General features: G+C 36.8%; 1 protein-coding gene across 3 annotated transcripts in view; it reads left to right on the forward strand.

Moving 5' to 3' along the window:
* LOC114650723 (1-acyl-sn-glycerol-3-phosphate acyltransferase gamma-like) overlaps positions 1-14582 on the forward strand; it is a 108715-nt gene that overhangs the window by 45100 nt on the left and 49033 nt on the right. For all 3 annotated transcript variants that reach the window (XM_028800531.2, XM_028800532.2, XM_051926759.1), the window contains exons 2-5: positions 6425-6650; positions 10253-10422; positions 10864-11025; positions 13178-13331. In XM_028800531.2, coding sequence (XP_028656364.1) covers positions 6473-6650; positions 10253-10422; positions 10864-11025; positions 13178-13331 — 664 coding nt within the window. In that variant the 5' untranslated portion in view covers positions 6425-6472. The remainder of the gene's footprint in view (positions 1-6424; positions 6651-10252; positions 10423-10863; positions 11026-13177; positions 13332-14582) is intronic.

A 14582-nucleotide genomic window follows, 5' to 3' on the forward strand; every position in this document is an offset into this window, starting at 1 on the left:
TCTTTGAGATCCCCCCCCACCCAACGGGAACGTCACGCTGAAGTGTGTCCCGAAGCATGATTGCCTCGTCTGTGGAAGATTGTTTGTCTGTTGCCGTGGCAGGGCAACAGCAGGCTCACAGTGCTGCAGTTAAGCACCACAGAAGTGAATCCTAAAAGATCATGGGCGTGCTATAAGTCCCTGTCTTACCCCAAAACACGAGGCTCAGTCTCAGTACTTTAGCAAAACCTGCTTTATTCAGCTTGAAACAGGAACAGCAGGGTTATTTATTGTAGCGGGATCTGCCACTCTCCAATAAACAGACACAGCAGTCAGACAGGGTTGTGGCCAGGTTAGTGGCCAAGTAATTCTGTTCCCTGCAATTACAATGATCCTTGCATCATCCATCGAGATCTTTTCTGTTTGCTTCGGTGAAGAGAAGCAGCTGAGCTGTGAGCCTGCTGTTGCCCTGGCAACAGATAAACAGTCTTCCACAGATGCAGTGATCGCACTTTGGGAAGCTCTTCGGCATTTGTCCAGCTGGGGGAGGTCCCAAGAGAGTTTAGAAACCTCACATTTTCTTGAATGAGTGCCGCATTAATAGGAATGTTTCTTGAACGAGCATCACTGAACCACATAAAAACTGCTTTTTTGACGTCTTCATACATTTGCATACATTTGCAACCCGAGATTTTTCTTCTTTTTTTGCTCGGCCTTTCAAGAAAGTTGACAGTGTCGATGGCGAAATTCCGAATTCACTGGCAACGTCTTTTTTCTTTTTGCCACAATTGAGAGCTGCAAAAATGTAACTTTTTTTTTTTCTAATATGAACTGTTACCGTTTTTTTGTGTCTGCCGATTCTATAGAAGGTGACAATGAGTTAAATTCCAATGGATGTTTTTCAAATGTTGACGAGCAATAAGCAAAAGGTATCACTGAAAACAAAAACAACAAAAAAAGCAGTACAAGGAAAGTTTGTAGAAAAAAAAATTTCTTTCTTCTATGTTTCTGTTTGGGGATCGTTGTGCACAACTGAGCTGCGACCACAGAACTAACTGCTCTGTGGATGATTCATTCAATCATTTCAAGGTCACTTCATTGTAATGAAAGTGTTCGTAGTAACGAGATTTCTATAGACTCGTGTCATATGGGGAAACTGTCGGGACCATAAAAATACTTTGTTGTAAAGATATTTGTTGTAATGGAATTTTACTTGTATATAAAAAACATTGCGCATGCTAGCGCCTACCAATTACAGTAGTACTACCGTCATGCAGTACACTGCAAGCTTTGCACATTGGAAAAACTTTCCCTTGTGCTAGTGCATAGTGTACTTCCCCAGCACCACAGTGTCAGTTACGTACCTTCAGTTTTAATAGTGTTTCATAAAATTTCTTTTTTGTTATAATTAATGAACTATACATTTTTATGGCTGATAAACGTATCCGTGTGGTGTTGGAATTGTCAGATGAAATGGCAGAAGTGTTTCAAGTACAGTATTGCTTCAATTTGCAGAGTAGGAAGAACAGTGAATGATATAAAGTGTGATGCCAACAAAATTGAAAAATGTGTCAAAAATGGAAACCACTGACAGTAAAGTTATTCTGCATTAGTGATATTGTTCTTCTGTATTGTAATTTTCTTTTTACATTTTGTTATATTATGTTTTGTTAATATATTGTGACGTGCAAGCAGCTTGGAATGTGCTGTGTGGAAACAGAAAAGGTGGAATGAATGGTGTAAGTGATGGGACTGAGTGAACGGCTTCTGTACTGTAAGGGGTGGTCACACCTCTCAGGAGATGAGTGACAGGTGAAGTTAGGAGAAAAAGGAAGGTTCGACAGAATGAGGTTTTGAGTAGGGAATCAGGAGACCATAAGTAGGAGTGTTTGCAGTATAGAAAAAGACAGAATGTGAGTGGCAGGAGATAACTATTGGTTGGGAAAGTTTTATTTTATTGTTTTGGAGCCTCAGATAATGAGTAGGGAGTCAGGAGACACTAAGCAGGAGTGTTTACGATATAGAGAAAAAAAAAAAATGTAAGTTGATTGGTACAGAAAGCTTTTTTTTTTGTTGTTTTGGAGGAGTGCTCCATAACCCAGATAACAGCATTTAAGTCAGGGCACCTTTGTTACAGAACAAAGACTCCAAGTAAAACGTAGAAAACTCCATACCTCTGAGTTGTATTTGCTTATTACAGTGGTTGTTACAATATTATATGAATTAATTGATTTTGTTAAAACCATTATTATATTTTGTTAATATAGTTTTGTTTTGTAAATAAATATGACTATTTGATAAACTAATCTACAGTATATCTTTTTAAAATAGCTGTTCTGTTATCTGTCTTTTATCTGTCATGGCATCAGTCCCGACCCATATAGTATATACTGTGTATATACACTACTGGTCAAAAGTTTTAGAACACCTCAGTTTTTTCAGTTTTTATGGGATTCGCATGCGATTTGATATCTTGTGAAGTATACCCGGGCGTCAGCCAGCCCAAACCCCGACACGAACACAGAAGCACAGTCCCGGGTTCAAATACTGGAAGGTTTTATTATATTTACCACCAGAAAAATGATATAAACACAAACAAATACACAAACACAGGTCTTTTCTCTCCACAATACTTACTTTCTTTCTTTCTTTCTCCCAACTGAACCTCTTCCACTCAAGCGTTGCTCCACTACCTCCCAGCTTCGACTTGCTTGGATAAAGGAGTGCAGTCCTTTTTGTTACAGACCCAGGAGTACTTCTTGTGCCAGGGCGATTGCCCGATGGAATCACTTCCAGGTCACACGGAAGTCCATTATAATAGGACTCTTGTGGCACCCAGTGACCCCAGCAGGGCTGCCCTGCTGAACTACATTTCCCTGCTGGCTTCACACTGGGTGTGGATATCCGGGACTGCTGCCATCTCCCTGCTGGCTTCACACTGGGTGTGGATATCTGGGACTGCTGCCATCTACTGTACTGGGGGAATAAAAACACCCCAGCGATATCTCTTCTTATACAGGGGCTAACCGTCCATGTCTTCCTTTCAGGTCAGCTTCCTGTTTCCTTCCCTGCCGGAATTCCCGTCCAGCCCATGTGACATCTACAGTCTTAATGTTTCATAATATCAAAACACAGAACAAATAAACATTAGTAAATAAAAAATGTCAATGAATTATTAAGTGTACAGAATTTAATTCAAATGTTTGATTCATCAAAGTAGCCACCTTTTGCCAATATAACAGCCAAACATACACTTATCATTCTTTCTATAAGAAAAATCAAATATCGATCAGAAAGATCTTCCCTACACTGTTGCAGAAATTCCCACAAATGTATTGCACTTGTGGGTTGCTTTCTTTTCACACTTCTGTCCAGTTCATCCTAAACTAACTCAATGTGGTTTAAGTCTGGAGACTCTGCTGACCATTCCATGTTTTGAAGTGTGCCTTGTTGTTGTTTTCTTTTAACATAGTTCTGACATAGCCTGAAGGTATGTTTTGGGTCATTGTCTTGCTGTGGGATGATCCCTAGACCTACTAGACTCAGACCAGAAGGTACTGTGTGGTGCTGCAAAATGCTGTGCTAATCTTTTTAATTCAGAATGCTTGTCACTCTGTGTAAGTCACCAACTCTGCCTTCAGCAAAAGAACCCCAGACCATCACACTTCCTCCTCCATGTTTGACAGCTGGTGTCACACACTGAGGAACCATCCTTTCACCAACTGTGCACCGTACAAACACACTACGTGGTGAACCAAAGATTTCAAATTTTGATTCATCTGTCCATAAACTTTCTTCCAGTCTGGAGTAGTCCACAGCCGGTATGTCATAGCCCAAGTAAGCCTTGGTTTTTTTTTTTCTTCTTTAAGAAATGGCTTTATTACTGACACTCACCCTGTCAAACCTGCAGCTCAATGTGTCTTATTCACAGTAGAAACTGAGACTTGCCTTTTTTGATCACTACTTAAGTTGTGCTGTGAGGCTCCTGTCACACAAGTTGGTGATCCTCAGAAACTTGTCTTCTGATTGGGTCTGCCAGATCTCTTTCTATCAGAATTCCTTCCAGTCTCCAATTGTATTTGGATTGTGAAGGATGCTGTACTGACCTGACAATTTGATTATAATGATCTCATTTAATTTGTTAATTGCCATTTTCTTGCCATTATTACTGAAATTGGTCGGCCTTTACAGTGTAATATTGTCCATATAGTACTTCAGAGGGTGTAGTAACACAGTTGGTTCAAATTGTGCTTTAAGAGAGTGTGTTTTAAGTAATCAACAGAACTTAGGACACCTGCACAAATTGCAAGGCTGAATAAACTTGAATTGCTACAGAACAGCTGTAGGTTGTGACCTATTAGATAGACAGATACTTTATTAATCCCAAGGGGAAAATCACATACTCCAGCATCAGCATACTGATACAAAAAACAATATTAAATTAAAGATTGATAACAATGCAGGTAAAAACAGACAATAACTTTGTATAATGTTAACGTTTACCCCCATACCCCCCCCCCCCGGTATTAGTTGTTCCCTATTAGTTGTTTCCTGAACAAGGCCCATTTGTAATATTCTGAAATTTCCTTTTTTACGTTTTTACTAAGCTAAACCTAAAATGTAAACCTCTGACAGTTTACTGTTTACCTTTTGACCATTTTTGGTCATTTGATGTATTTCAACTGATTAAGTTTGAAGACAAACTGCAAAAAATGAGGTGTTCTAAATCTTTTGACGAGTAGTGTGTGTGTATTTTTTTTTTCTCAATTCTCAAGGAAAGCTGTAAGCACAGTCATTTTAGCCAAATAATAAATCATGTAAAGAGACAATAGTGGAAATGAAGAACTTCCAATTTTTTAGACTTCATGTTAAACTTCTGTGTACTGTAGTTGCAGAAAAATGTAAAATGCCATGATGAATACAAAAAATATTATGCAGATAACATGTTGAAACAATCTGATTTTATATAATGAACATATATTTATGTTGCATAACTTTACAGCTTAATACTCTGCAGTTGTTTTTATGTGATGGATATCTGCAAGCATTGCTTGATTTATATTTTATTTTTTCTATGAAATAATACACCATCGCAAAATTATTTGTTTTTGATGTGACTGTAGAATTTTGCTTTGTCATTGGCGCTACCTCTTTTATATGTTGGGGTCTTTGACTTCACTGAACAAGTGAAAATCTATAAATGTCACATCTGGACTACAGGTATGATTTGTCTGTTACTACTAGCACTTCAAGTTGCATTTTCCCCAGTGTCCTGGTAGTTGTAGTGAAGTTGTGAGGAAAAACATTTTTTGGATGAAGGAGATGATTCTGGCTTTGCTCTTTTTGATTATAAAGGTGGTATGGTGCAATTGTTCAGACGATGCACTGAATCTCAGTGTGTGCCACGAACACGTTGTGTGATTCTCAGCAAACCACTTAACTTGCTTATGCAACTATTGTATTTAACGTAAATATTAGTCACATTTCTGTTCTTATAAAGCTTCTTGGGATGGTGTAGACTATAGAAAAGCACTCATGAAATTTTAAATAATGGTTATTAAAGTCAGTTGTGTTTTGAGTCTTATTAAAATTTTAGTAGGCTTTTCTGCATTCATTTTATGTTTTTTTTTAATAATGTGCAACATATGAAGGAATCATCTGTTAGCTTGTCATGAAAACCAGTTGTGTGCACTACCTCAGCACTTGTGAAGAGAAAACATACCCATACTTCAAGATAAATGGTACAAGGAGATAAAATGATTCTTTCTAGATCCCTTTTCTTGACACACACACACATTTTGTTTTGTTTTTTTTAAACTTTTATTTACTGGTGGTGTTTCATGCTCCATTGTAAAGTCCGTATGTGGGGAAAGTATTTTGAAAAATGTATAGCTGTAGTACTAGGGTGTTGTACCATGTTAGACATTGTGAATGTAGAGAAAAGCCAAGCAAAATGACACCTTTTATTGGCTAACTAAAAAGATTACAATATGCAAGCTTTCGAGGCAACTCAGGCCCCTTCTTCAGGCAAGATGTAAAGAAAAATGTATAGAAAATTCTGGATTTTTGAACAGTTTTGCATGGCACCATGTTTATGAAGAAATAACTTTGACTTGCAAAATACCAAACTTAAACATGTTTAGCACGTGTACAGTATGTATATTGATGTGTTTTGTTTATATCGTGCTACAATTTTGAGTCAATTTGTAGACGGTTCAAAGAATTTTTTTTTCTTTTCCTGTTTAAACTTTTAAAGAAAGATAAACAATGTTTTTTTATTACTATATCTGTTTCTACCACGGCCTGTCTAAGTTTGTATTTGCTTTCCATTTAAGATATATTCACTTGTTAAGCAATTTGTTAAGAATCTTGTGAAAGACACAATGTCTGTATTATATGTGTACTGTAAATTCTGATTTCTTTTTTCCTCTCTCTTCTCTCATAGGTCTGTTGTTTTGAGTGAGGGCCCTTGCAAGCGTTTCTGACACCCATCATGGGTTTTATTGCCTATCTGAAGACACAGTTTATATTGCACTTGCTTATCAGCTTTGTGTTTGTTGTGAGCGGACTGATCATAAACTTCATTCAGCTATGCACACTGACACTTTGGCCCATTAACAAGCAACTTTACCGCAGGGTCAACTGCCGCCTTTCATATTCATTATGGAGCCGTAAGTTCTGTTTTAATTTACATTCATACTTTGCAAGCAGGCTGGCAGTCATAACAGATAATCTGAACAAAGCCTGTATACTTTTGACTGGGCTTGTACCCTCAAAAAAGCTTCTGAATAATTCTGTAATTAACTTATTTACGGCATCGTTAAATATGTAAATTCCATTTTTTCTCTCATATTTTAAGTCATTTGCGTATGTTTGTTTCATCTTCTGGGTGCTACTAATGTCTGTTTTAATGCTAAGTGTCAAAACTTGATCAGTTTAGATACCAGGAATTAACTTCAATAATTTATAGTACTAGGGTGTTGTATCATGTTAGCCATTATGAATGTAGTGAAAAGTCAAGCAAAATGACACCTTTTATTGGCTAACTAAAAAGATTACAATATGCACGCTTTCGAGACACTTTGACTGAAGAAGGGGCCTGAGTTGCCTCGAAAGCTTCAATAATTTGAAAGATTATTCTCAAAGTGAACTCTGATAATTCAACATAGACAACCTGAGGTAAAAGCAAGCTTTTCAAGCTTCAAGAAACAAGCTTATAATTTGAGAATACTAATGTGAAAATAAATATTAAAATCAACAAACTAATTTTCCACCAAAAGCACCTTGATCTTGGTTTGTAATTTGTCAGTGACACTTGGTTTGTGATGCGCCTGCACAGTACGTCTTTTGCGTCCACGGCCCATTGCCAGATGTCCCTGCGTCCATCCGGTTTATCATTCTCGGTTAGTAATGTGGATATTTAAGTTTGACAAATGAGAGGGGACACTCCATCAATCTTGTTCGGCTAACTGATAGATACGCTACCCTAATATTTCACCCATATACAAAATGTGTATTTTAGATACCAGTGTACATTTTTCATCTGTGGTTTTGTGGTATAATAATTGTAAATCCAATTTATACTTTCTTACTGTTTATTTTAAGCAAACTATTGATAAGGCTTAATTTAAAAGAAAATAACAAAATACTATTATGTAACATCCCTAGGATTTACTTAACATACAGTGGATTCAGAAAGTATACAAAGCTTCTACAAAGTATTGAATTAAGGGTCTGAATACTTAAATAAATGAGTTAAATTTTTAATAAATTTGCAAGCCTTTTTGAAAGCATGTTTTTACTTTGTTGTTATGGGTTATTGAATGTAGATTGGTGGGCAAAAATGGCAAATGTATTAATTTAAAATTAAATCTGCAACACAATGAAGTGTGCATAAGCTGAATGGGTCTGAATACATTTTGAATCCGATGTAATTGAACATGTCTGCATATTTATAATGCATAATGTAATCACACACTTTAGCTGTGACCTGATGCTCAGGTTGCTGGCGGAGAGTCAAGTAGCAGCTTGGAGGATTAGCTGAAATATGAGAAGATCTTCCACACAACACATGTGTGAAAGTCTGGTATTAATGAAACTGACATGTTTTTTTCACAGTTGTGGCATGTATTCAAGTGCATTTTCACTTAAGCTGCTTTGTGAAAGGCCCTGTTACAACTGCACCTACCATATATATATAATTGTGCACCAGAAGAAACATAAAACAGAGGTTTTAACACTGAATGTGTTCAATTTGAAATTGAATATTCTTTATTTTTCCTTTCCTAATAATATGTTTGTGATAATAAAACAAAATTGGGTGCTGTGGTTGGATGTTTCATATAAACAACAGCCCAGGTAAAGGAGCCACCTGGCATTGTTGGTCAGACAAATAGTCTAGAAGTAAACCACGTCTCACATAGCTGTTTAGCTCAACATTGCCTTTCAGCTGAACTTATTTGGAAATTTACATATCTGCCAGGTGGACAAATTAGAGTATGTGCTTTCTGGCGACCCCTTTTCAGTTATCCTGATATTCTGAGCTTATGGCACTTTGTTTGGGAGCTGTTAGCCATCAGCACCAAGCAATGTGTCATTGCAACTAACAGATTTACTGTAATGAAAGTTGTCATTTGACCTTTCTGTCATAAAAGTGTGAAAAACTGAAAAATGTCTCCAGAAATTCACAATTAATTCTAAACAGTAAATCATTGTCTTAGTAACACAAACGTCAGCCTTACGCGGCAACACAGGCTTGTCACTAGATATGACCAGGTTTACCAAAAGGCAGTAAAGGCTAATCCGTTGTTTTGCAGGAAATGCATTTGTCCTCATTTGGCATTTGTTTACACGGTTCACATGTGCCCTAACTCTCACCATTTATCCAGCGACTGGCTACGTACAGGCTGAAAAGTTATGTTTCTACCTTTTCTTTCCCTTAACTTTGATCTACAGCTCCTGATCAGTATAGTTTAGCTTATATATCTGTTTAGAAACGAGACTGCACAATTGTCAGAAATGTAAGCAGTATAAAAGGACAGCTTATTTATCTAAATCTTTAGAATAATTACAAATTTCATTTGCTAGAATATCCTGAGTTTTGGAATAGTAATAAAGTACTATCAATCTGTATTATTCATGAAACCAGTAATCACACACCTGGGGGTAAAATGTAGTGTGATGTAAAAAGTCAGGATACAGTGAAAAGAGAAAGTTTTTGTTTTAATGTTTCTTCTGGTGGCCTGTTTGCCACAGTTGTGATCTGGTGAATACATTTCTTGCACTGAATATGTATTAGACTGTTTTAGATATACAGACTATCTCAGGAATTTAGTGGTACATTGGCAGGACAAGGACACTTGTGAGTCAAGTATCTCACAAAATTTTATAGATCAGTTTCCCCGGTCAAAGCCTAGTATAATTACTGGAAATTTACTGGGTAAAGTGGGACTGAAATAGAAAGTAGGTGCTGTGATAATAAACAAGTGCTGTCAAAAAGCTAAGAAAACATGCATTGGCAATTGACACATAAGCGCCAGGGCAACTGCAGGAAGACACTATGAGAAGTATGTAGTGGGCAAGCATCCTACTGGTATAAGTGCATGGAACAACCTTAAAGGAGACTTACAGTATTTCCTTAGGACATTCTCTGAAAAATATATAAGCTGCTATCAATCAGAGCCAAAGGACAAACTGAGAAACCCACATATTACAGAAGAATCCTGTTGGTTTAAGTATACAATAGGCAGCATCAAGATGCATGGGAAGTCATTACATATTATCTGACACCATATGAGCAGAAATTTAAAATTCTGGGTGTTCATAGCAGCAAAACTACTGAAGGGTTAGGCTGAAGGTGTACCTAATATTAAAGTTTAATCTGTCTACTTTGGAAAGTTCTTAGTTTTCTATGAACTTTTAAAATTCAGCTGTCACATAATTGTATTAAATTACTTTCTTGCTTGTAGTTTTTGCTATAGATCTGTTATTCATTGTATCAGTTCTTAAATAGTGTATTTAAAAGTGCATTGCAAGTTTTTTTTTTTTTTTTTTTTTTTAAACAATTAATTTTACTATACCCTGAGAGAATTGTTAATTCAGTACTTCAGGCTTTAAAACAAATGGTTTAACATGAACACCTGAACTTTTATAACTGCAATAATTATTGCTACAATGCTTTTATATATTCTAACATTGTGAGTGTATTTACTGTATTTAGCATTAAAAGCTTTAGTGTGACATGGGTATTAATCTATTAAATTATTTTCCATAGAACTGGTGATGCTATTGGAGTGGTGGTCAGGTACAGAATGTACTCTCTTCACTGAAAAAGAAACTGTGGATAAATTTGGAAAAGAACATGTCATCATCATCCTCAATCATAACTTTGAAATCGATTTCCTCTGTGGATGGACCATTTGTGAGCGATTTGGAGTGTTAGGGGTTAGTCTTGTAACTATTATATATCAGTTGTATACTGTAAATGTTACTTCATGATTAAGATGCTCAATTTTACAATTATGAATACAGCAGCAGCTGTGTGTTCTTTTGGTGCATTGGTGTTTGTGTGTGTGTGTGTGTGTGTATATGTATGTGTGTGTATATATATGTATATATATGTGTGTGTGTGTGTGGGTGTGTATATGTATATAGCCATTGTGTAAAGACACAATAAGCATTTGATACAAATGTAATGTCTTAACATGCTAGAAAATAAATAATATGCTGTCCATTTTCTCAGTCAAATAAGTAATCTGTTACAGTTTCACTATTTTCATTTGTTTTGATTTAATTTTGGTCATTTATCAGAAGATGGCATTTGTGAGAGGTACTTCATATATAAAAATACATTGTTATATTTTTGTCCTTTTAAATTGTTATTAGAGTTCAAAGGTTCTTGCAAAGCACGAACTGCTGAAAGTGCCATTAATTGGATGGACCTGGTACTTCTTGGAAATAGTATTTTGTAAGAGGAAATGGGAAGAGGATAGAGACACAGTGGTTCAAGGACTCAGAAATCTTGTAGACTATCCAGAATGCATGTGGGTAGGTACTACACTGACCTTTTTTATTTAAGTATATGTAAATTAGATTTTTGCTTTTTTATAAACTGTTTTCTGAATCATTCAAGTGTTCAGTATCCTCTGAATTAAGAAATACAGTGATACCTTGAGATATGAGTTTAATTCGTTCCGTGATCGAGCTCGTAAATCAAAATGCTCTTATCTCAAATCAATTTTCCCCATTGAATGATTTGAAATGCCATTAATCCGTTCCGGACCCCCAAAAAACACTGCAATTTTTTTGTTACATGTTTTTAAAAAAGAAAAATGCACTTATAAATAACGAATATTGTATAAAAACACAATACAATAGAATGTACTGCAATAAACTGTTTTTATTAAGTACAGTACAGTATAATGTACAGCATTTACCTTGGAGATCAGACGAGTTGAAGATGCTGACGGAGGTGGTGGAGAAAGGCTGAACTGAATAACTGAATGTTATTCACTGATTTTTGCCCTTTTCACCACACCTTCCTCACTTTCATCTGCAGGGGTTTTCGAAAAAAACCTGTCCAATGAGGATCTGTTTCATCCTCCCTTTCAGAATGTTTCTAAAATGTGTCATGCAAGTGTCATTAAATAGCGCCGTCACGCGCCCAGTTGAAAATTTTTCTGGGTGTTTCTTTTGAATAAAGTCTGAAAGTTTCTCCCACGTTCCCAACATTTTCTTTATCTCACTTGTAGAGATAACTTCCTCCGCCTCCTCCGCGTCACTTATTTCCTGCAAAACCTCCGTGTGCTGCTGCGTCTGTAGCTCCTTTAGCTCCTCCATTGTCAGTTCCTCAGAGTGCTCCTCGATGAGCTCATTGATGTCACCTTCATCCATGTCCAGACTTTCTGGGGGATGTATCCTTCGGTCGCTATTATTCCTGCAAAAGTTTTGAGGTAATCCTCAGCTGCCTTCATATTCGCGCTCGCTGCCTCACCATGCCTGACAACGGAGTGAATGCCGGTCCTCTTTTTAAAATTCTTGAACCAGCCCCGACTGGCTTTAAATGGCTCACCCGATGCCAAGTCTGTCGAAGTGCCTGAGGTCTGCTGTTGCAAATCAGCATAAATCGCTTGTGCCTTCTCGCAGATGATAGCCTCCATCACGGTATCTCCTGCGAGCTGCTTCTCCGTCAACCACACAATCGGCAGCTTCTCCATATTTTCACTGATAGATATCCGCTGTTTAGAAATGATTTTAATGCCCTTGGCTGGCATTATAGCCTTGATATCGACTCCTTCTGCTTCAGTATGGTACAGATAGTAGAAGTGCTACCCTTGTACTGCTTCGCCAAATCGACTACACGCACACCTTGCTCATGTTTTTTTTTTTCTATAAATTCTTCCTTTTATTCAATGCACATCGTCCGCTGCTTCTTCTCTGCACTGTCCTTCACACTCACTTTCTTCGGACCCATAGTTGGAAAAAACGAAGTTTTGCAAAATAACTTCAAGCACAAATGTGAGCACAACACTGAAGCTTCAACTGCGAGCTAACTGCTTAAAGTGAACGAGTGAGACACGGGATGTTGCGGCGTTCACTGTGGTGAGCTGCACGAACTAGCGGTGGGCTGGGGTATCTGAAGCTGGCTCGTAACCCTAATTTTAGCTCTCAACTCAAAGCAAAAAATTGGCCAAGAGACTGCTCGTATCTCAAAAAACTCGTTAGTTGGGACACTCGTAAGTCAAGGTATCACTGTACTTAAATTTCAGCAACATATCAGTAGTCAACTTATTCTAATTAAAAATGCAATTGTTTTTGGAAAAGACATTTGATTTCTACTTCTTCAGTATAGTTTTATTTGCAGAGTACATTGAAGAAATTATGCAGCTAATTTTTACTTTAAATATTTTTTTACATTTTATTTTAGCACTAAGTCTTTCTCAATGGTATGAATAACTACTCTTTCATCACCTTTTGTATAAACAAGATAATTGTAGTTAATAGCTTTTCATTTTTCAACATTTTTGTTTATACTTTTGTGTGCAATTTTCAATTTAAGCCATCAGAGTAATTTTTCATAAACGTAAGCTCTTGACAAAATGCTTATTTTCACATATTTAAATTATAAAAATTGTAAACTAGTTGAAAAGGCTTTCTATAATTATGTGAAGGGTTTAATTTTTTTCTTTTTTAATTTTAGTTCCTTTTGTACTGTGAAGGTACTCGCTTTACAGAGAAAAAACATCAGATTAGTATGCAAGTTGCTGAATCAAAGGGTTTGCCTAAACTGAAGTACCATTTGCTGCCCAGGACCAAAGGGTTCACCACTACTGTGCAGTGTCTCAGGGGAACAGGTAACAGTATTTTGAATATATTTATGAAAAGACAGAAAAATAGATACATTTAAGTGGAAGTTACAAATTTTTAAATCCTATAAACTATTATCATTAACAGATTATTTACAGATTTTTTAATAAGTAAAAATGCAATAAATTAGTTAATAATTTGTAATAATTCAATTAAATTTTCATCTTTTCATACTTCTATGTGGGGTTGTTGTGTTTTACCAACCTTCACCATACAGCTTCTCCACCTCCTCCCCAGTCAGACCTATTTCCTTTAGATCTTCTTTTACTTTATTCATCCACCTCTGCTTTGGCCTCCCCTTCTCCCCTGCTGTACTCCCATTCCCATGACTCTTTTGTCCACATATTCATTGTCGGTCCTCATTACATTTCATGACACTTCAGTTTACTTTCCTGTACTTTTTTAGATATCGCTATTACTTTGGTTGTACCCCTGAATGGCTCATTTCTTATTCTGTCCGTCTTTGTAACTCCACACATCCATCTCAACATTCTAATTTCTCAAACATCCAACATCTCCTCCTGTACTCCCTTTACTGTCCTTGTTGTAGCCCCATACATCATTGCTAGTCTTATCACTGTCATAAAAACTTTATCTTTAACCTTTGCCTTGATTCTTCAATCACACAATACTCCTGATACCATTTTTCAATTGTTCCATCCACACTCTGTGGGTTCACTCTGAGTTTAATCATCCATCTTGGTCTACCACTGATCATAGACATTTAAATGTATCCATTCTTTTCAATAGCTCTCTCATTAGACTAATTTCTGAATCCTGATCATAATTAAACCTCAAATATTCTGTCTTTTTCCTGTACATCTTCAACCCTCTGTCGTTCTTCCAGCTTTCTGTCCACTCATTCCTTTTTGGTGCTACTCGACACAGTGTCATCAGCGAAAAACATACACCAAGGGAACTGATTTCATTTGTCCCTTTAGTCAACATAGACATAACTGGATCAAAGGGGTAAGGTCGTAAAGACGTCCCCCTGGTGCAAACCTACTCAAACTAGAATCTTGTCTCATTCGCCGATACTACTTCTAACTTGGATCCTCACTCCCTCATACATACACACACACACACTGTCCACTTTATTAGGTACACCTGTACTACTGCTTCTTAAGGCGAATATCTAACCAGCCAATCAAGAAATGTGGTATTTCATTTTGGCTCACCCTGCAAACCATTCATAGAGATGCCATCATCAACAGGCGGAGTGGTGGCTCTGAGGCTAG

The sequence above is a fragment of the Erpetoichthys calabaricus genome, chromosome 4 (assembly GCF_900747795.2).
Source record: "Erpetoichthys calabaricus chromosome 4, fErpCal1.3, whole genome shotgun sequence".
In the NCBI taxonomy this organism is placed as follows: domain Eukaryota; kingdom Metazoa; phylum Chordata; class Cladistia; order Polypteriformes; family Polypteridae; genus Erpetoichthys; species Erpetoichthys calabaricus.